At 38.8% G+C, this 24,400-nt stretch overlaps 1 protein-coding gene across 20 annotated transcripts in view; it reads right to left on the minus strand.

The window, feature by feature from the left end:
• LOC125457120 (target of Nesh-SH3) overlaps nt 1-24,400 on the minus strand; it is a 313,067-nt gene that overhangs the window by 114,227 nt on the left and 174,440 nt on the right. For 15 of the 20 annotated variants that reach the window (XM_048540862.2, XM_048540869.2, XM_048540866.2 and 12 more), the window contains 7 exons: nt 22,957-23,097; nt 21,901-22,041; nt 19,355-19,495; nt 16,615-16,758; nt 14,476-14,565; nt 13,695-13,835; nt 7,486-7,575 (listed from right to left, as the gene is read on the minus strand). In XM_048540862.2, the coding sequence (XP_048396819.2) occupies nt 7,486-7,575; nt 13,695-13,835; nt 14,476-14,565; nt 16,615-16,758; nt 19,355-19,495; nt 21,901-22,041; nt 22,957-23,097 (888 nt within the window). The remainder of the gene's footprint in view (nt 1-7,485; nt 7,576-13,694; nt 13,836-14,475; nt 14,566-16,614; nt 16,759-19,354; nt 19,496-21,900; nt 22,042-22,956; nt 23,098-24,400) is intronic. The other 5 variants (XM_048540864.2, XM_048540868.2, XM_048540878.2 and 2 more) reach the window with 5 other exon arrangements.

Consider the following 24,400-nt stretch of genomic DNA (forward strand, 5'->3'; position numbering starts at 1 on the left):
GACAATCATACAGTGCATGCCTAAAAGCACATTTCATAAAATAATAAACATACATGATGCATTCAAGGTTAACTGATAGAAGCAAAGGTAGAAAAAACAGTCATACTGTTCACACACTTTAAATACACATTGCGTACTGCAGTACTGCTGTAGGATTGGATAGTTACAGCCACATCACCTTTCTTAGTCCATCCTGCCTCGTTAACTTGTCTGTCTCCTCTCCACCTATCTTCTCCTCTCTCCATCTTTGATCCGCCTCCCTCTCTCTCCCTATTTATTTCAGAACCCTCTCCCTCTCCCCCTCCCCCTTTTCTGATGAAGGGTCTAGACCCGAAACGTCAGCTTTTGTGCTTCCGAGATGCTGCTTAGCCTGTTGTGTTCTTCCAGCTCTACACTTTGTTATCTTAGTTACCAATGCCCTCTAGTTTCGAATTACCCCACTCTCCCTGTAGCTTAACGTCCTTGTAAATCTTTTCTGATCCCTTTCAAGTTTCACAACATCTTTCCTGTAGCGGGGGACCAGAAATACACACATTATTCCAATAGCGATCTAATCAATACCCTGTACAGCCACACATACCTCCCAAGTCCTATACTCAAGGCACTGACCAATTAAAGCAGGCATACCAAACACCTCCTTCACTATCCTATCTACCTGCAACTTCACTTTCAAGGAATCCAAAACTAGAGGGCATTGGTTTAAGGTGAGAGGGGAAAGATTTAAAAAGGGATTTAAAGGGGTAGCTTTTTCATGCAGACGGTGGCACATATACAGAATGAACGTTAGAGGAAGTGGAGGAGGCGGGCACAATTACAAGATTTAAAAGGCATCTGGATGGGTATATGAATAGGAAGGGTATAGAGAGCTAAATGCTGGTAAAAGAGACCAGATTTAGTTTGGATATCTGGTCGGAATGGACAAGTTGGACCAAAGGATCTGTTTCTGCACTGTATGACTATAAATCAGAAAACTGCAGGCAAGTCCATGTAAAATCAGTTGTGGGGTGATGACTGAAAACCATTATCAAGGGCAACATATAATTGAATTTGGAAAGCAAAGGTCAATTAAAGTTCTTTTACAGTCTCTGCGTCAAAATCCTGGAATTCCTTCCCCAAGAGCACCTCTGAAGTGTGGCTGCAGTAGTACAAGAAGGCAGCTCATCATCACCTTCTCACAGGCAACTAGGGACTGGCAATAAACGCTGGCCCAGCCAGTGATACCCACATGCAATGGGTAAATTCTAAAAAAGAATCAAAGAGAGAGTTAGAATGGATTATTAAAAGCTAATCATGTCTGTCTAATCTGATTTAATTGTTTGATGCAATAAGATTGAAGGTTGATTTAGGTAGTGTAGCAGATATTTGTATTTTGGACCCTCAAAAAGACATTGAACAAATGTGCTATAAGGGATACCTATTAAGACAATAGAAGGGTTTAAACTGAAGTTCAAGTGAAAAATCAAGTTATGAATACAAAATTTGCCTAGTAATAGTACACAGAGGGTGGCGTTGAAGATGAATGTTTTTCAGAATATTTCAGTGGTGTCTGCCAAGGGTCACTTTTGGGTCCATTAATTGTTTCTTGCATCATTTGTTAAGAATCTGCAATCATGCAGAGGGACCAACTTTATAAAGTCTGTTGATAGTTTGAAATTGGCAAACTAGAAGGCGGATGAGAATATTTAAAGGCTTCAAAATGTCATTAACAGGGTGGTGATGTACTTTGCAGATGGAATTCAATGAGGAGAAGTTTGAAGAAATGAAATTTGAGTGGATTGATATGGTGTAGCAGTACACTTTAAGTAAACTTGCTAAGAAGAGGCCTATGTATCTATTTTTAAAAATTCTATTAAAGTGGTGAACCATTCTCTCTTAGTTGCATGATCCCATGCAACAGTCAGGAGTGTGCTGCAAGTAACAAATAGCTGAACATAGAGAACATTCCCTTTAAGGTGTCCTTATGTGTAGCGGATTATCAACTGTTAAAGGACCATGTAGTGCAACAAGCATGTCAAATACAGCAAACAGAAGTTAGAGGGACATAGCTGAAAAGGCATCTTGAGAAAGAGATTAAACAAAAATCAAATTTAATAAATAAGCAAGCAAAATCAAAAACAAAAGAACCAGTTTCAACATTTCTCAATCAAAAGGTAGATTTCAGCTGGAAAATTGCAAACAGTTCCGGGTCCAACCTTTCTAGAAAGATATAAGGCCTTAGCAAGGTTCACTAGGATGTTACCAAGGTTGAAGGGTTTTAGTTACAAAGGGAGATTAAAAAAGTTAACACTGTGCGGAATAGCAAGGTATACGAATAGGAAAGGTATAGAGGGCTATGGGCCAAATGCTGGCAAATGGGACTAGATTTACTAGCTGGTCTAGGAGAAGCTTTGAAGATGACAGCAATGTTGATAGAATAAACAATTTACTGCTTTCCATTCCATTATGTGGGTTAATAACCAACAAATTTTAGATTCAAAATCATGCCAGACAATCTGAAGAAAAGAGGAGTTTTTTTCACTCAGAAGCTTGTTAAAATCTGAAAATGTTCTACACATAAAATGTTGTGGATGCAGATTTCTTAAATAATGGAGGATGGATGAGTTATTGAGCATAGGGAATGGACAGATTATGTGCAAAAATAGGGGATGTGCAACTAAACATAAATGCTGTTTCAATGAGCAGATCCAGGCTTCCTTCAGTGCTGTAAACTGCAATGCTTCTATGGTTCAATCTAACAGTGCACTGACTAATTAACTCATTATTATCCAAAAAAAAGCAAAAAAAAACTTAATCTGCAACATTCTTTCCACTACATTAAAAGTGCTTTTCATCAAATAAAAGCTGCGTACATTATAGCCGTAATAAAATGAGAATCTTGTTACAGCCAATTGTCGTGTTTAAATTACGGAATCTGAGCATTTGGAGGTGCTGGTTTATCCCATTATGTCTGCATCAGATCTTTGTAAAATCTATCAAATTTCGCACATTACCCAGAACCCTCTGCACAGCCTCGCAAATTTTCCATTACAACATTCATCTAATTTTCTTTTGTAATTTACAGTTGAAACTGCATTCCATCCTTTTGTGATCATAACACTATTAAAAAATTCTTTTCTTACTCCTGATGCTTTTACAAACTGCACAGAGGAAACTGTTCTCCCCAGTTACTTTGCCTCAACCTCTTCAAACTTTTGACATGACAATTCAATTTCTCTTCAACTTTCATGGTTACAAGGAGTGCCAGGCCAGCTTCTGTAGCCTCCATTCAAAACTGAAATTTTCATTCTTGCTACAATTCTAACAAATCCATTCTCCACTCTCTCCAAAGCCTTGATTGCCTTCATGATGTTTGCTGTTAAATCTTCTTGAAATAACAGCATTGATAAAATAATCCAAAGGAGATAAGCAAAATTAGTCAATTTCAGGGGACATGCAGCAAATTGTTCATTCCATATATTTTGTGCAACAACTTTGAATGGGCTCCATGCCAGGCCAAGCACTACCAAAAATGCTATATGCATAATTAAATAACATGTTAAGGTTTTGGAGTAGATCTGTATCTCGGGTTGTGGGTGTTGAGGTTGGTTGGCTCGCCGAGCTGGTTTGTTGTTTTGCAGACGTTTCGTTACCGTGCTTGGTAACATCCACAATGCAGCCTTCAATGAAGCACTGGCGTGTTTTCCCCGCCTGTTTTTAAACTCTGGGGTCCGTCGAGATGGGCCATCTCAATCCACATGGACAAGGAGAACCACAACTTCGACGAGGACAACACCAAGATCCTAGGACAGGCTAGGCAGAGACAAGCACGAGAACTCCTGGAAGCATGGCACTTCACGAAACGTGCTATTGATAAACACATTGAACTTGACCCCATATACATTCCACAATGAAGGAAAACCGGAAGTGAGCAATCCATCGCAATGGACCCCAGAGTTTAAAACCTAGGTGGGAAAACACACCAACGCTTCATCAGAGGCTGCACTGTGGATGTTACCAAGAATGGTAACGAAACATCTGCGAAACAACAAACCAGCTCGGCGAGCCGACCAACCTCAAAATAAACACCTTGTTAATTGTAGAAGTGTGCCAAAGCATCTACAGGTACCCAACCTACCTGTCACTGTCACAAACCTTGTCATCCATTTATTATTAAATGACTTCACGGAAAGTCACAAAGATTGTTAGAAAAAGCTACAAATTCATTCTTTCCTATTTTAGCAGGTTCAAAGCCTGGGATTAGATAGATCACGCATGGAAAGTCAATCACTGGCAACTCATAGCCTGAGACTGAGTTGAACACATTAGGACTGTCAAAAATTGGCACCTCACGGTACATTGACGATAAGGAGGAATCCAAATACTAATATTTTAATCTCTGGTGAAATGATTTGATGAATACATTTGCATTGCAGAACATACATGTATCACTGCTGCAGACTTGATTTTTTTGCTTTCACGGGGGTAAAAAATGATCCAATGTAACCAAAGGTCACATAATGCACCTCAGATAATGCTGAATTTAAAGTATGTATATGAATTAATTATTGCTGCAGCTATTGAATGGTGCATTCTCCACAGCAACATTTCAACCAGAGTTGATTGGCCAACCAGTTGGAGATGTAATAACAGGCTCTCTATGCAGTAATAGCAAACAAAATGTTGCAGTCGTCAGAGCTATTCAAGAATCAAAATGATTGGTCAGCCCAAACCCTCATGGGTTCAAGGTGCACAGGAAGGTTGGGGTAGGCCCTGGTGGCAGGAGCATAGGACATCACGGTCCACGCACAGAATCCCTACAGTATGGATAGAAGCAATCTGGCCCATCGAGTATGCACCGACCCTTTGAAGAGCATCCCACCCAGACCTAGCCACCCACTCTATTCCTATAATCCCGCATCAACCATGGCCAATCCACCTAACCTGCACACCTTTAGACATGGGAGGAAACCAATGTAGACATATGCAGAATGTGCAAACTCCATTCAGACAGTCAGTGAAGGCTGGAAATTGAACGCTATTCTCTGGTGCTGTGATGCAGCAGTGCTAACCACTGTGCCATTCTTTGGGATTTCAGCAGGTCCCAATATGAGGCCAGTGGGAGTGTTACATGGGGTCACGCAGGCAAACCAGCCAGGAGGCATTGCACCAATCATCAACCATGGAACTGAAGAATTTAAACGTTCTCTATATATTACCATAACAGATATTACTCTCCATGAGTACTTTGCTTAAGTATTCACTGAGGAGAGGAACATGACGGTTGTGGAGGTTAGGCATATATGTTTGATTACTCTAGGTCATGTCAGCATAAAGAGTGGGAGAAGTGTTGGGTATTCTAAAAGGCATTAAGATGGACAAGTCCCCAAGGCCAGAAAGGATCTATTAAGTTAACGAGGGAAGCGAGAGAGAAGAAATAGCTGGGGCCTTAACAGATATCTTTACAGCATCCTTGAGCACGAGTGAGGTCCTGGAGGACTGGAGAATTGCTGATGTTGTCCCCTTGTTTAAGAAGGGTAGCAAGGATAATCCAGGAATTATAGACCAGTGAGCCTGATGTCAGTAGTGGGGAAGTTGCTGGAGAAGATACTGAAGGATAGGATCTATTTACATTTGGAAGAAAATAGAATTATTAGCAATAGGCAGCATGGTTTTGTGCAGGGAAGGTCATGTCTTACCAACTTGATAGAATTCTTTGAGGAAGTGACAAAGCTGATAGATGGGGGAGGGGCTGTAGATGCCATATACATGGACTTCAGTAAGGTGTTTGATAATGTTCCCCATGGTAGGCTGATGGAGAAAGTGAAGTCGCATGGGGTCCAGGGTGTGCTAGCTAGATGGATAGAGAACTGGCTAGGCAACAGGAGACAGAGAGTTATAGTGGAAGGGAGTTTCTCAAAATGGAGAACTGTGACCAGTGGTGTTCCACAGGGATCCAAATTGGGACCACTGTTGTTTGTGATATACATAAATGATCTGGAGGAAGGTATAGATGGTCTGATTAGCAAGTTGCAGATGCCATAAGATTGGTAGAGTAGCAGACAGTGAAGGGGACTGTCGGAGAATGCAGCAGAATATAGATAGATTGGAGAGTTGGGCAGGGAAATAGCAGATGGGGTCAATCCGGGCAAATGCGAGGTGATGCATTTTGGAAGATCCAATTCAAGAGCGAACTATACCGTAAATGGAAAAGCCCTGGGAAAAATTGATGAACAGAGAGATCTGGGTGTTCAGATCCACTGTACCCTGAAGGCGGCAACGTGGGTCGATAGAATAGTCAAGGCGGCATACGGGCATGCTTTCCTTCATAGGGCAGGGTACTGAGTACAAGAGTTGGCAGGTCATGTTGCAGTTGTATAGGACTTTGGTTCGACCACGTTTGGAATACTGCATATAGTTCTGGTCATCACATTACCAAAACGATGTGGACGCTTTGGAGAGGGTGAAGAGGAGGTTCATCAGGATGTTGCCTGGTATGGAGGGTGCTAGCTATGAAGAGAGGTTGAGTATATTAGGATTATTTACATTAGAAAGACACAGGTTGAGGGGAGACCTGATTGAGATCTACAAAATCGTGAGAGGTATAGACAGGGTGGATAGCAAGGAGCTTTTTCCGAGAGTGGGGGTCTCAATTACTAGGGGTCACAATTTCAAGGTGAGGGGGGGGAAAAGTTTAAGGGAGATATGCGTGGAAAGTTCTTTACACAGAGGATGGTGGGTGCCTGGAACTCGTTGCCAGCGGAGGTGGTAGAGGTGGGCACGATAGAGTTATTTAAGATGTACCTAGACAGATATATGAATGGGCAGGGAGCAGACAGATACAAATCCTTGGAAAATAAGTGACAGATTTAGGTAGAGGATCTGGATTGGCACAGGCTTGGAGGGCCGAAGGGCCTGTTCCTGTGCTGTAATTATCTTTGTTCTTTGTTCTTTATTATCTTAATATTTAAAGATAACCAGGTTTCTCTATGGTGCATGGGTATGGGAACACATCAGACAGCTGACCTCATTTGCAACTACAGCGTCTAAATTTCTCCAAAGCCCCAACAACCCCACTACCTCCAAGGCACCAGGAGAATTCTGTCCATTCTCCCCTACTATGTAAAAATCATCTTCCCATACACTTTACAACCATAGGTTTATGAAAACTTGACAGACACATGGCAGCCAAGCACAGACTCTAAACATGATGAAGCAAGCATGTTGACTAAATGAATCAACAGAGAGAAGCAAAACGCTCAAATTCCAGGAGATACGTAATGAATTGCTCAATTTGTATACTTTGTACAAACAAACGCATGGATTCCATGCAAGGCAGCTCACTAACTATTAAATACACTTTACACACAAGTAAACTGAATACATTTAACATAGCAGCCACAGCTTGTGTCCTAACAGTCTGTCACGTTAACACTACGCATAACATGCACACAAGTGCTCATTCTGTTCCTGTGCCCATACTCAAGCCACAAACATTGTCCGCAGTACCTGTAACTTCTTTCTTTCCTATCTTAGCACGTTCAGATTCTGAGATTGAACTGAACACATTAGGAGTGTCTGAAGTTGGCACTTTGTGATCTGCAAGGATAAGAAGGAAGGCAGATACAAAAATCTTAAATTGCTCATGAAAATAACACCCAAGTTGTAATGCCGAGTACATTCATGTTATTAATCATCATTACAACATAGCAACATTGCACACATTTATTATTCTTGTGTGATTAAACCATTTTGTTATCTGTCATTTGTACTATACAAGCCAGCAATCTATGAAAATGGTAACATTTAGGAAACAGACAATACAACAGACACTTCAAAATACCACCCTGTTCCCTGGCCAACATCTATGGCTGGTGCTTGCTGTAGTGCCTCAACGAAGCTTGGCGCGGAGCTGGAAGAACAACACCTCATTTTCCGCTTGGGAATTCCACAGCCTTCTGAACTCAGTATCAAGTTCAACATTTTTAGGGTTCAAAACACCTCCTCCCATATCCTTTGCCCAATCTCCACACTCCAGGCCTTATTATTACATGATAAAAACCAAAAGAACTGTGGTTCTGTGGAAGAGTCACGAGGCCAAAAACATTAACTCGGATTTTTCTCCACAGATTCTGCCAGACCTGCTGAGCTTTTCCAGCAATTTCTGTTTTTGTTTCTGATTTCCAGCAAGTGCAGTTCTTCCAGTTTTTATTTGGAAAGTTCCAATGGTTTGCTGTGTTTGATTCTACTTAACAATAAGGGTGGGACTTGTTTTTGATTGCAAGGTTTTCAATACGTCACTCCAAAATAGATCAAAGATCAGTGAAGAGCAGTTAAAATGTGACAAGTACTTGGAGCGTGCCTGTGTATATGTACATGAGAGAGAAGCAAGTTCCAGGCAGGGGCAATGCTGGCTTTTAGCTTCAATGACAACTGAGCTACACTGATTCTGTGTTTTGGACTGTGAGGAGTCCCAAGGGCAGTGGATGATTTATGGTGTTGAGGTTCAGGGAGGTTCTGGAAACCCATTAGAGTTCAGAAAAAAAAAAAAATCTGCAAGTAACTAATAGCTCAGTACAGCTAAGATTAGGTTTTATTATTCATTAATGGGATGAGAGCATCACTGGCTAGGCCAGCATTTATTACCCATTGGCACTTAACAGTCAACGACATGGCTGTGGGTCAGAAGTCACATGTAGTATAGGTAAAGACGGCAGCTTCCTTTCCTGAATGACATTAGTGAGCCAGATGTGCTTTTAATGATATTTGACAATCGGTTCGTGGTCATCAGTAGACTCGTAATTCCAGATTTTTATTGAATTCAAATTCCACCATCTGCCATGGTGGGATTCAAACCAGTACTCCGAGTGGAGTCTAACGAGGGTTTGAGAGCTTCTAGACACCCATTTGGGGTGAAAGAGAAATTTTTCAGGTGGTAAATTCTGTGCTGTTCCCTGCTTTTGTTGAAGCTAGAGCCCAAGCTTGTAAGGATTTGCAGAATAAAAAAGTGAAAAATTGACTAGCCCAGGACCAGGAAAATTTAGTACAGAAGTGCAAGAATATCAAAAGGTAGTATCAGTAACTGGGCTCTACTGAAGAAAAAGCAATCAGTTTAAAAAAGCAACTTTCACATGAGATGAATGTGCTATTTAAAAAAATGCAAGCTGGTGACAACATTTGAATATCAGTTTCAGAAAGTAAAATACTTTAATGCGAGTTTGAAACATTTAAGTTGATGATTTTGCAGAAGTAAATTCAAATAAAAAATTGAAATAAAACTTGATGAATAACAAATGGATATTGATAGATTAGATAAATGGGCAGAGCTGTGGCAGATGGTCTTCAATGTCGGTGAGTGTGAGGTTATCCATTTTAGACCTAAAAATAGATAGATCAGGTACTTTCTAGACAAGATGAGGTTAAATACAGTGGATATCCAATAGATTTGACGGTTCTGGGTGCATAGCTCTTTAAAACGCCATGAATTGGTGCTGAAGATAATCAAGGCCACTAATGGAATGCTGGCCATTATGTCTAGAGAACTGGAGTACAAAGATGCAGAAGTTATGCTGCAGTTATACAAAACACTGGTCACACCCCACTTAGAGTACTGTGAGGAGATCATATTCCCACATCTTAGGAAGGATATATTGGTCTTGGAGGGAGTGCAACATAGATTTACATGAATGTTACCTGGACTTCAGGACTTATGAGGAAAGGTTATACAAACTCAGCTTTTTTCTCAAGAACTTAGAAGGTTAAGGGGTGATCTGATCAAAGTCTTCAATATACTAACAGGAAAAGACAGGATTAACAAAGAGGAACTATTTCCATTGCTTGGTGATTCTGGAACTAGAGGACATAGTCCAACGATTAGGGCAAGACTATGCAGGAGAGAAGACTGAAAGCACTTCTACTCAAAGTGTGTTAGAGATTTGGAACTTTATTCACAAATGACAGTTGATGCTAGATCAGTAGTTAATTTTAAATCCGAGATAATTAAATTTTTGTCCAGCGAAGGGATATGGGCCAAAGACAGATATATGGAATGGCAGAATAGGCTCAAGGGGTTGAATAGCCTACTTCTGTTCCCATATTCCTATGTAACTGAAGTCTCTCAGAGGTACCATGAAAATTCCCTTGAACAGACAGAATTGCTGATGGTTCAGTTGGTTGAATGCAGAATTACAAATCACACTTTCAAACTTTTGGAAGTTATCATCTTAAGAGTTATGTAAATTTTGAACGTCAGACACAATATGGGGAACACAAAGGATTAGACCTGTAGTATTGAAGAGCAGATCCAGACAGAAGAGGCTAGATGGGTGGTGTTATTTTCCTTAGAGTAGAAAAGGCCGAGTGGGGAGGACAATGGGGGATCTGACCGAGGTGCACTGAGGGGCATAGAAATAGTAGTAGAGGGATCAATAACTATGGGCCTAGTTATAAAAGTAAGGAACTGGTGGTTTACAGGGTATTTGAGGAAATCTTTTTTCACCTAGGCGGTTGTGGGTGTCTGGAAATCACAGCTGAAAAGGTAGTAAAAGTAGGAAACCTCAACACATTTAATAGCAATTTAGATGAAATATCTTAGTACACAAGACTATGGGCCAAGTGCTGGAAAATGGAGTTAGACAGATTGATGTTTGAAAACCAGTGCAGACATGATGGGCCAAAGGGTCTCTTTCCATGCTGTACAAACTGCATGACTCCATGACTTTAAAAACAATTCGCAAAAATTTACAGAACAGAATGAGGAATTGAGAATAAATCGAAACAGAGTCTGAGAAGGGGTCAATAACCATGGGGAAAACAAAATGAACAGAATGCCCGAAGCAATGTGCAGAGGATTCTGCACATGACTCTGAAACCAAGGCAGTGGAACTGACTGCAGTAGTTAGTAAACTGAAAAGATTAGCAAGACTGAAAATAAATTGGAATGTAAAGGAGTAAACAAATATTTGGAGGAAATTATAAAGAGGTGAAAATGAAGTCTTAGCTTTTGAAGAATCAGTGGAAAGAAAATGAGTGCATGAAAAAGGTTGTGGAAGATTGCTCAGATAGAAAATGCAGTAGATAAAGAGTGCATGTGCAAGGTTATTCATCTGAAACTTAAAAGTCATTGAAAGCTGATTTATATCAATGCAGAAGAAAAGTAAGAAAATAATTTTCAGTATTCAAGCTACAAAATCTTTTGTGAAAGTCATTTGTATCCTGTCGCATGATCAATATGTATCCATAAGCCAGGACATGGAGGCCAGCAGAGTACTGGTTTGCAATTACACCAATGAGGTGGAAACCGAGTACAAAATAGAATTACAAGCTAGCCAAAATACTCTTAAAGAAAACTTTGATTGATCTTCACAACATTTGGTTAACCAAGAAAAGCTAATGAAATAAAAAATATCATTGATGGTTTATTGACAGCTTAAAGAGTACAATAAATTAGCACTTATTTATTTATGACATTTAAATGTTGCTAATCTTACTTGCTACATGTACTTGATTTTGTTGGAGTTAAAAATTTATAATGTTGTTAACAATCTATACAAGTGTGTAACTTTCAAGTTTTTTTGTAAAATATGGAATGAGATATTTATATTTTCCAGTCTTCTGGGACCCTTCGTGATTCCCGTGATTCCTGAAAGATCATCAATGCCTATACAATCTCCTTAGTTATCTCCGTCAGAATTCTGGGGTGGAGCTCATGTGGTCCAGGTGATTTATACACCTTCAGACTTTTCAGCTTCCCCAGCACCTTCTCCTTAGTAACAGCTGCTATACTCACCTCTGTCCCTGACTCTCTTGAAGTTCTGGTGTCTTCCACCGTGAAAGTATCTATTCAGTTCCTTCCGCTTTTCATTTTTCCCCATTACTACTTCTTCCACCTCATTTTTCAGCAATACAATGACCACCATTGCCTCTCCACTACCTTGTTAGGTATCTAAAAAAAACTCTTGCAATTGTTTATATTACTAGCTAGCTTACCATCATGTTTCATCTTCTCCTACTTTATTGTTTTTTTAAAGTTATCCTCAGCTGGTTCTAAAAGGCTTCCTAAACCTATGGCTTCTGACTAATCTTCAACACATTGTTAGCTTGTTCTTTTGTTTTTCTGCTTCTCCTGATTTCCTGTGTCAGCCACAGTTGCCTTGCCTCCCCTTAGTATGTTTCTACTTCCTAGGGATGAATTTCTGCTGTGCCTCCTGAATTACCTCCAAAACTCCCTGCCACTGCTGCTTCACCATCCTCCCTGCTAGACTCCCTTTCCAATCAGTCTGGCCAGCTATTCCCTTATATCTTTGTAGTTATGTTTACTCAATTATAATACTGTTTAATCTGATTGCAGCTTTTTCCTCGTAAACTGCAGTCCTATTATGGTCACTGCCTCCTAGGTGTCTCTTCACCTTAACCTCTCTAATCAAACCTGCCCCATTATACATCACCAAATCCAGAATTGCTTGTTCCCTAGTGGGCTCTACCACAAACTGCTCACAAGAGACCACTCGGACATTCCACGAGTTCCTCTTCTCAGGATCTGCTACCTGAAATCTATTCTCTACTCCTTCTATTGTCTTGTGAACCTTCTTGAAGTCTGTTGGCCAAGGTTCCTGAAATAAGCACACTGACTAAATAACATAACTGATAGGCTAAATCTACATTGTAAAGTTTCCTACTAAACAGTAAATACCAAACTAAAACAGTTCACCTGCATATTCAAGTCTCTCATGATTATTGTAAGAGTGCCTTTGTTACATGCTTTTTCTCTCTCCTGATTTACTTTCCTCCTCACATTCTGGGTTAGGAGGCCTGTATATAACTCAGAGTGTTTTTTCTCCTTTGTTGTTCCTCAAATCTTCCTTCACAGATTCTATGCCACCTGATTCTATATCATTTCTTGCTATCGACTCAATTTCATTACTTACTAACAAAGCAACACTGCGCCTGCTGCCCATCCTTTCGATAGCGCGTTTCCTTAGATATTTAGTTCCCAGACCTGAGCTATTTGCAGCCACGTCTGTCATACCCACAACATCCTACCTGCCGATTTTCAATCTGTGCTACAAACTCATTTGCCTCATTTTATATGCTCCCCTACAAATGTTGACACAGGAAATATTTATTTGGATTCATTTTGAATGTTCCTATCAAAAATGCATCCCCTCCCCATTAATTTGATGCATGTTGATTCGTAGCATTTTTTCTCAAATCACCTCTGCTTCTTATTCAAATCAGCTCAATGTCAGGTCTTTCATCACTGACTATCATGCAGAAGGAAACCAATTCTCCCCAATTACTTCTTCTGAAGCGTTCAGAAGTGTGAACAAAAAATTTTAAAATTTCTTTTTTTCCCCCTCCAAGGGGGACTGTCTGACTTCTCCAGAGTCTCCACAACTCTGAAGTTTCATTCCTCCAGCTGGTCTAACAAATCTATTCTCTACTCCTTCTATTGTCTTGTGAACCTTCTTGAAGTCTGTTGTACAAGGTTCCTGAAATAAGCACACTGACTAAATAACGTAACTGATAGGCTAAATCTACATTGTAAAGTTTCCTACTAAACAGTAAATACCAAACTAAAACAAACCTTATCTAATTGTTACACACAGCATTGATAGCAAGTGTCCTAAATATCTGTCACTATACAAAAATTCAACATGCAATTATTATTTACTCCATTCTTGACTACACACCAAATGCACAAATATTGCCAGAATTACCTGTAATTTTATCCTTTCCTATTTTAGCAGTTTCAGGTTGTGCGATAGGATTCAACACATACGGAGAGCCAGTGATTGATAGGTCATAATCTGAGACTGACCTGAACATACTTGGAGAGTCAGAGGTTAGCACCTCATGATCTGTTGGGGTTAAGAATGAATCCAGACACAAAATTCTTAATTTCTTACAAAAACAACCCCTATGTTGCTTTGATGAGTACATTTACATAACCAGATTTAATGGAGCTCCGTATCAGAAGCAATCATTTTCTTCCATTATAGTAAAAATAGCTTAATTCAAAAAAGCACATATGGCACACATTTCATAAAATGCTAAATTATGCTCAGTGCGTAAATTAATATACCACTCAAAAAGATTCATAAAAAGTGATATGACACCAGATATTCCATGCAGCAACATTGCTTCCATCCATGAACTTCACAACAATATAGCCAACAAATATTGACAGACACTTGCAGCCACATACTATTCTCAAATGTAACAAGCTGACCAAACAAACTAATAGTGTGGAATGTGCAGTGGGTTGCTCAATTCATAATCTTTGTGCAACAACCATGAGTGGGTTCCATGCAAGATAGAGTAATGATCATCAAATGCATTACACACACAAGAAGACTGAACACTTATTTAACTACAAATGTGTGGCATAGCATTTACAGCGTGTCCTAACATTGCCAATTTAGAACAAATCTTATCATGCATATGAACATTTAATCCATTCCCAAGTTCACAACCAGGCATAAGTATTTTCACAAGTACCTGTACCTTCTTTCTCTGCTATCTCTGCAGGCCCATATTCTAAGACTGGTTTGAATACATTAGGGGTGTCAGTGACTGGCAGTTCAGATTCTGAGATTAAATGGAACACATTAAGAGCATAAGGAGTTGGTACTTCAGGGTCTGCTGGTGATGAGAACGAATCCAAGATTTTTAATCTCCCATGAAAGTACACCCAAATTATGTTAAACAATACATTTGATATTCATCATTACTGCATAGCAATGTAGCACAATTGGTCTTATTAATTCATCATTTTCACTTTAAATGGATTCCAGTTTAATTACACGTTGTATATCTAATAATGCATTTCATAAAATTCTAAACTCTAGATAATGCATCGAAGGTCACTGAAAGAAGCAAAGACAAGTACAGCAGAGAAATTGGTTACAACTTTTCAATTTTCATCGGGTACAGGAGTGGAGCCAGAAGGCTAGATCTTACCAATGTTATATCCCTATCCAAGAAAGATGAGAGGAGTACACTTGGAAAACACGAGTCAGTACAGTAATATATCGATGATCTAAATCTTGGTGGGGACAACTTCCAAGCTTGCTGATGACAAAACTTGGAAGAATTGGAAACTGTGAGAACAGTGTCGAATTACAAGAAGAAAAAATGAAGTTGGTGCAGTGGGTGGAGGTGGGGGTAAACAAAATTCAACACAGAGAAGCACAATGCACTTTGGTAGAAAGAATATGGAAAGACAATATAAAGGAAAGGACATTATTCTAAACAGTATGCAAGAGACCAGAGTCCTGGGTGTTTATGTGCATAACTCATTAAAGTTGCAGGATAAGCAGTGAGAGCTGCTAATACAATACACAATATTCTAGGCTTAATTAATAGAGGGATATAGCACAAGAGCAGAGAGGTTATTCTGAAGTTGCATAAAGACACAAGTTAGACATCATCTATCCAATTCTGGGCACCACACTTTAGAAAGAATACAAATGTGTAGAAAAGACATGGAGAAAAGGTTCACGAGAACGGTTCCAGGGATGAGAAGCTTCAGTTATAAGGACAGATTGGAGAAGTTAAGACTGTTTTCCTTGAGCAGGATAAGGCTGAAGGGAGACTTGATAAAAGTTTTCAAAATCAGGAGAGCTCCGAACAGAATGGATGGGGAGAAAAAATTTCTACATCAATGGATTGAGAGCCAGATGGCATAGTTTTCAAGTGTTCTGCAAAAGTAACAAACGCAAGGTGAAAAAAAAACTTTATCTTATAGCAAGTGGTCCAAGTTTGGAATGCACTGCCTGGAAGTGTGGCAGAGGCAGGTACAGTTCAGGCATTCAAGAATGAATTAGATGATTACTTAAAAAGAAATGTGTTACGGGGAAAAGACATGAGTTTGGTACTAAGTCAAAATGGTCAAAGAAATACTACAGACATGATGGGTTGAATGGCTTCCTTCGGTGTCATACTAATTCTGTGATTCTTTGATTCAGTGACCTGAAACTGGTGTTGGAGAAGTTACTGAAAGTCATTATTAAGTAAAAGATATGCTTTCATGTTAAAAGGTCAGAATGAATCAAGACGATGCAGCACAGCTTTGTCAAAGATATATTGTATCTATAACTAATTTCTGGAGAGGATTCTCTTTCAAAGATGGTTAACGTCTGATTGAGGTACTCAGCACTGAACAGTGATGTGGCCACCTCCCACATCTGACTCCAAATACCCTACTAACACCATCCTCCCAATAGCACAGTCACCCCCAGTCTGCCCTCACTTACCTATGTCCTGGGTTGCTGTGATCCTAGGTCTCTCCACGGATGCAATACCAACAGTAGTACCAATACCAATACTCCTAATGTCATTGCCCGCACTGGAGTACTGCTGGCCTCTGACTGAGGAGCAGGATTTTAAATCCTGGGCTGCTAAATCCTACAGAAGGTTTACCATCAGCCAGTTAAATAATGGACATGAGCTTAACCATGTTGCTACACACCTCAGAAGTAAGGTAAGTTTTCTGATGGTTCGCTAACTAATAGGCTAAACCCACCTTGGATACATTAAATTTCATCCATAATTAACCATTTGTCACTGAAGCACAGCCTATATGTCAAATTATGGTGTACTTGATTCCTGAGTTCACACAAATACTGTCAGAAGTACCTGTAATTTCTTTCTCTTCGATGTTAGCAGATTCAGAATCTGGGTTTGGACTCAACACATTAGGAGAGTCAGTGATCAGCATCTCAGTGCCTGAGATAAAACTGAATTGATCCTGGGTGTCAGAAGTTGTCACCTCATGATCTGCTGGTGATAAGAGGAAAATCATACAAATCTCTTAATCCCTGGGTAAAAACATTGTGCTATTTTGATGAATTATATTTGCATTCCTGGACATTAACGTAGCAGTGTTGTGGTATTCTGCCACCATAATAATTAAATGCTATCAGAATTAATCAATTACAGCACGTAATAATACATTTCTTACAATTTTAAATTATACTCAGTGTTTAAATGAATTAATGCAATATTATTTAAAATGATTTATGAATAAGCGATTGGCCAATAAACACTCTGTGGAGAAACGTGCATTCCATTGTATAGAATGTAATGTTGATAGGTCGACATGCTCTGTATTGACAAGGACAAATCAAACAAGTGACGTGTACAAAAAAAAATCAACAGAAATGAATAAAATGTAAAAATTCTAGGGCAGTGCTGCCGATCATTACTTAATATCTTTGTGCAAAAACTATGAATGGGTTCCATGCAAGACCATGCATTGACTATCAGATACACTTCGCATATAACTAAATCTCACATTCATTTAACTGGTAATAGGTGTGTGGAGAGGCATAGCATCTTTATGAGTGAAGAAGGGGTGCCAGTTCATCTCTTCTCACTTGGGACCTTAACAGTTTGGGGTGTCCCATCTGAACCTAAATTTGGAGATCTCACCTGGTTTCTGGTGTAACTCTTCCAATAGGTTTAAATGCTGCCACAGATTGTGTAATAGACAATACTTTCTACACAATATTAAACTTCACAAAAGATTGATTAATAATTTAACAACATTCCAAAATTTCAATACAACATTGATAAAGCTGACTATGCTTGGCATTATTTTCAGCACACACAATATAAGTATCATCCAATAAATATTACAGCAGTATAACCACAAAGTCAACCAAATACAGTGTCTAAAGCACTGAATCAGACAGCATGGAAGGAAGCCAATGGCCCATCATGTCTACTGCAGTTCTTTGATGAGCTAACAGGTTAGTTTCAACCCCTTGCTTTTTGCCCCTTTTCCAACATTTGCTTCTTCAACTATCTATCCAAATTCTTCCTGCAAGGTCATGTTGGAGCTGCATGCATCACCAACTCATGCAGTGCGTTTCAGGTCATAATGACTCATTGTGCAAGAATGTTTCTCCTCATTATACCTTTGTTTCTTTTCCAGGTTTCCTCACATCTGCCTTTTGCTTACTGATCTTGATCTGATTAGCAATTGTTTCTTTGTCTAAAACCCTCAGAATTTTAGCACAGTTATTCAATGCCTCTTTCATTGTCTTTATCCTAAAGAGAGTCATCCAAGCTTCTCCAGTCTCCCAACAAAACTGAAGTTCTTCTCTTGACTTGCATGTTAGCAAATCTCCACCCTTTCCAATGGATATCCTGTTTGATGTACTGTGCCCACATTTCACTGAAAAAAGCACACAGCCAAATGATCAAGTGATACAGATCAAATCCAACAGATATACAATGGATTGCTCATTTCAGGCACATTATACAGTAACTATGAATGGATATCGTGCCAGGGCATGAATTGACAGGAAACACACAATGCTGTGGTATTGCCTTTCTAGCACCTATCTGAAAATCAACTTCCTCCATTCCTCAATTCATGCAAGAGATACAACTATTATGAGAAGTAGTTGAAATTTTACTATTTCAACAGGTTCGTGCTGTAGGGTTGGACTGATGACATATGGAGAATCAATGAATGGCAGCTCATAGTCTGGGACTGAACTGAATACATTGCAAGTGTCAGGATGTAGGCACCTCCTGGTCTGCTGGGGATAAGAATGAACCCAAATGCAAAGTTCTTAATTTCTGGGTGGAAATACTATGTTGTTTTGATGAGTATATTCATAGTTCTGGATGTCAATGTAGCACTCTGTGGAGTATTTTGTCTTTATAATTAAATCTATTCCAGAGTAACCAATTACAACATATAATATGCATTCCCTTCAAATCTAAATTACACCATGTGTAGACTAATTTAATCTACCCAATATATTTCACAATATAGTGATGATAGGTGGCCAGACACTTTAGAACAAAGTAAGGGCTCTAAATTTTATTAAATAAGCAGAGTGAGCAAATAATCCATAGTGATAACAAAATGCTTAAATTCCATAAAATGTGTTGTAGTTTTTTTCTCCATGCTGTATGCTCTGTGAAATGTCAATACCTTCCAAAAGGTTCAAAGGAGATTGATACAATAACTGATACCCCATGCAGTAACATTGCTTCCGACTCACAGCCAATTATCATCCAATAAAAATCAAAAAGTACAGCCTTGAAATTCTATTAATGGCCAAGCACAGCCTTAAAACTACATGAAATAAGGACTTTGACCAAAAAATCCAACAGAACAAAGCAAAATGCATAAATACTAAGAAATAGCAGTGGACTGCACAATTCATACACTTTGTGTAACAACATCAGATGCGCTGCATGCAAGACAGGCCACTCTCAAACATATTCCAATTTAAAAAGTGCGGCATAGCACCTGCAGCATGTGTCAGAGTCTTCTCTTGCATGAACGCGCACTCAACATGCATCTCTTATCAGTTACTCCATTTAGGAGTTCCAGGTAGAATAGTCTTAGAAATACCTGTCTCTTCTTTCTCCACTATCTCTGCTGTTTCAGATTCTACAACTGGTTTGAATATATTAGGGGAATCAGTGACCGGCAGTTTATGTTCGGTGATTAAACTGAAGACACTGGGAGTGGCAGGAGCGGGGACATGCTGGTCTGCAGGGGATAAGGAGGAAAGTGGATACAATATTCATAATCTCTCGAAGAGAATTCAAGATTTATTAATAAATATTTGACTTGCTGGACATTATTACATCAAAACACAACTGGTCATATTCCTTCATATTCCCCCATTATCATTTTAAACAGATTCTATTGTATTTGTACATTATTCATCTAATAATACATTGCATACAACAGTAAGCTCTACATGATGCATCTAAAGTCCCTGGAAGAAGCAAAGAAAGTAAATAGCACACACTAGGCACAACCTTTCAACCCTCACTGTGTACAGCAGCAATATCTGAAGAGTGAAGTTTTCTAAAAACATTAGGGTGAAACTTGGAAACCATTCACCACTCAGTGTAATTGACAAGTTGAGCAAGTTCCTCAAAATAATTATTAAATATAAAATAAACTTTCATGTTAACAGGACAGGGTGAATCATTACCATCTAGCAGGACTTTCTCAAAGAGTTATTGTGCCTTAATAACTTATTTTGATTGCTTGATGTGATGACAGAGAAGATTAACCAAGGCAATGTGGTGGATCAAAAACAAAGTGCTGGAAAAGCTCAGCAGGTCTGGCAGCATCTGCGAAGAAAAAAAGCAGAGTTACCATTTCGGATTTGGTGACCCTTCCTCAGAATTGTGAAATGTAGTGGATGTATTTCTGGACTTTACTAAATCATTCAACAAATTGCGACTGAAGAGGCCCATTAAGACTTTCTTTTTTCATCTCCCTTAATAGGATGTGGGTGTCATTGGCAGGAGATAATTTGTTGGCCTTCCCTAAGTGCTCCTTTATTGAGAAGCTTGCTGAAGCATATAAGTGGACAGTTAAGAGACAACCACATTGTTCTGGGTGTAGAATCACATGTAGAGCAGACCAGGTAAAGCCAGCAGATTTTCTTGCTTAAAGAATATTACTCCAAAAGATGGGTTTTACCACGAACGATGATAGCCAACATGAGCACCGCTACTGAGATTAGCTTTATATTCCAGATTTATTAACTGAATGATTTTAAATTTCACCAGTTGCCTTGTTGGGACTTGAGCTCACACCTTTACAGCACTAGCCTGGGTCTCTGGACCTTCCCAAGGCATTCAACAAAGTGCCATACAAAATATCTATTAGGATGGAAGCCACAGAATTACGAATGAAGAAGTAATATTGATGCAAAATGACACACAGTGGAGAATGATGGTGGATAGATATTTCACAGACTGGGACATGGTTTACAATAGTGTCACCCAAGTCAGTTTTGGGTTTATTATTCTTTGCAATTGTTATAATGGAAATAGACTCAGGTGTAGTGAGTCAAACCATAGGGTCACAAGGCTTAACAAAAAAATAAAGTTACTCAGGAAAATTATAGGCACTATATTACAGAGACAGAATAATGACAAGGTTGAAACATTGCTTATGAGGAGATGTATGAAATTATGCATCTCGGGATAAAGAAATTTTGAAAGACAGTGCACTATATATAGCATAATTTTAATAAGTGTATATGAGCAGATGATTATGTTGCCCATATATAAAAACCTTAAATCTGGAAGGACAGTCAATGAAATGGTTAAGAAAGCATTTGGATTACTTGCATTTATTCCACGAGAAATAGAATACAAAAACAAAGAGATCACGGAGTTTCATCAAACACAGACTCAACCTCTACTCAAATATAATGGAAACTCTGGGCAACACGATTGACGAAAAATTTTACTGAGGGGTGGTGAATGTTTAGAATTCTCTGCCCCTGAGGATTGTGAAATCTCAGTATGTGAGCATACTTAGAGCCTAATGAAGTTTTTGATTATCAATGGTGCAAAGTGTTATGAGGTTAGTGTGAGCAAAAGTTATTGAAGTAAAAGTTTGATCTATTATAATCATATTAAATGATGGATGAATCTGAATGAGCTGAATGGCCAAATTCTGTTCCTGTATTTCCTTTTTTTTTGTCATTTGTCACTGCTCTACCACCTGACCAGTCTGTTGATATCTCCTGCAATCTATGGCCATTCTTCTCACTATCTATTTTTGAGTCATCTATGAACTTCTTAATCAGACCCCTACATTTATATCCAAATCATTAATGTACACCACAAACACCAATAGCCTGAGCACCAACCCCTGGAAACAGATCAATCAATAATTCAAAGCAGGCAGACAAATTATGTGAAATTCAGGATAAGTGCAGCAGTTTGGTCCAATCATACACTTCTGTAACAATGATCAATGTGTTTCATAGACATTTAAACTACTGACATAACTGCAGAAATGTGTCTTGGAATCTATACATTGTGCCCAAGCTCTGGTTCTGTTCCACAAACCTCAATATGCATATACTATATACTGCATTCTTCCGCTAACACTAAAAACACAATTATTGTCAGAAGTACCTGTTAATTCTTCCTTCCCTATTTTAGCAGGTTCAGATCCTGGGACTGGATGGAGCACATAGGGAGAGTCAGTGACTGGCAGCTCATAGTCTGATTCTGAACTGACCGCACCAAGAGTGTCAGAGATTGGTACCTCATAGTCTGTTGAGGATAAGGAGGAAGCCGGATACAAAATTCTTACTCAATTGTGAAAATAAGCGCTGTGTTGTTTTAAGGAATATAATTAAATTTTGTCTGGTCATTGATGGAACACGGCTAAAGTATCATAATAACAAGTAAATACACTCAAATAACCAATACATCACAATAATAAATTCAATTCAATGATAAACTATACTGAGTGTTAAAATATTTAAATCAATATCACACTAAAATCATTTAATAAAGAGAAGGTATCAGAACCTTGATGGATTAACATCAATTCCATGACGCAAAACTTATTCATTATACCAAGAAAACTTAGCAATATAGAAATAATAGGTTGATTAAGAAGTCACAGCACACAATCCCGAAAAACTTTATGAAGCAAGCATGCTGGCAAACAATAATGAAAGAAATGCTTCATTTCCTGGAAATGGACATGGCTTTGAACAAAGTCAATAAATGCCAGTTCAGAGTTTCACAAGACAGTTCTGGATAATACACACTCCATGCACTAACATTGCTTCCACAACATAAAGCTAAATGGCATCCAACAATCTTCACAATGGTTCGGCCTTGATCATTTGGCACATACATTCCAGCCAAGCAAAGACTCAAAAGCTCCGTGAAGCAAGAATGTTGACCAAAGAACCCAACAGAATGAAGTAAAATGCCTAAATACCAGGTGATTAATAGAGTATTGCTGGTTTTGTGAATTTTTACCATAACACTGATTGAGTTGCATGCAAGACAGTGTACTGACCATCACATGTATTTAATTATAAAAGTGTGGCATAGCATATTCAGCATGTGTCAGAATCTTCTCTTGTATTAACACACACCTTCAACATGCAATTATTATTATTTACTCCATTCAGGATTTCACGTTCCAGGCAGAAATAGTCTCAGAAATACCTGTCACTTCTTTCTTCGCTATCTCTGTAGGTTCAAATTCTATGACTGGTTTGAATACATTAGGAGTGTCAGTGACCAGCTGTTTATATTCTGAGATTAAACTGAAGACACTAGGAGAATCACGAGTTGGCAAATGATGGTCTGCAGAGTATAAGACGGAAGTCAGCAATAAAATTCATAATTTAGTCCTCTGGACTATTTCCAATCATACACTTCTGTAACAATGATCAATGTGTTTCATAGACATTTAAACTACTGACATAACTGCAGAAATGTGTCTTGGAATCTATACATTGTGCCCAAGCATTGTTACAGAAGTGTATGATTGAAAATAGTCCAGAGGTTTATTGATAAATATACTTGATTTACTGATCATTGTAATATTGAGATACAATTGATCTTATCCTTTCATTTAAATGGATTCTACTGTGCATCTAATAATATATTTCATACAACACTAAACTCTACTTAGCCAATGAAAAAAACAAAGAACATAATAGTCCAGGCATTGGGAACAATCTTTCAATCTCATTGGGTACAACAGTAGTATCTAAAGAGTGGACGTTTTCGTATATTATACTCATAAAAAAGGTTAGGTCGAAACTTGGGAACTATAGCCAGCCCAATGACAGGTTGGCAAAGTTATTTGTCAGCCATTACTATGGTATGAAATAAACCATCATGTTAAAAGGCCAGGGTGAATCAAGAAGTTTCAGAACGATTCTGTTAAGGGCTTTTTGTGGCTAAATTTCATCCTTTTTGAGATGTTGGTGTTGCTGGTGAGGACAACTTTTGCCGTCCGTCACCAATTGTAGTCAATTCGATCCAAGTGCCTTGCTGGTCTCCTTACAAGTTAAGTCATATTTCCAGCCCAATGCTGTGGCTTGAGTCACATGTAGGCCAGACTGTGGAAAGACAACAGATTTCCATTCCCTAAAGAGTATCAGTGAGCTTGATGGGTTTTTACAATCAGCAATAATCAGCTAGCATGATCACCATTACTAAGAAAAGCTTTATACTCCAGATTTATTATCTGAACTCCTTAAATACCCCCTGTTGCCATGGTGGGATTTTAACCCGTGTCTTCAGAACATTAGCCTGGGCTTCAGGACTCTCCCAGATAGTTCAACAAAGTGGCAGACAAGAAGTTAGGATGGAAGTCAATGCACTCAAGAATGAAGGATTGATACGGATACAAAATGATAGAAAGCAGAGGTGATGGTTGATGGATATCTCACAGACTTGGCAGTAGTTTACTGTGGCATCACTCAGCTTCAGTTTTGGATTCATGACTCTTTCCAACTGGTATGAATTAGCCAGGCCCAGAAGAAGTGAACGTCATTATAAATGTTACCAATAACATAAACCTGGCAATTCAATAAAAGGAAGAGAGTTATAGACACAAGGTGACAGAGACAAGCTGGTGATATGGGCTGAAGCAATG

This window comes from Stegostoma tigrinum, chromosome 12 (assembly GCF_030684315.1).
Source record: "Stegostoma tigrinum isolate sSteTig4 chromosome 12, sSteTig4.hap1, whole genome shotgun sequence".
In the NCBI taxonomy this organism is placed as follows: Eukaryota; Metazoa; Chordata; class Chondrichthyes; order Orectolobiformes; family Stegostomatidae; genus Stegostoma; species Stegostoma tigrinum.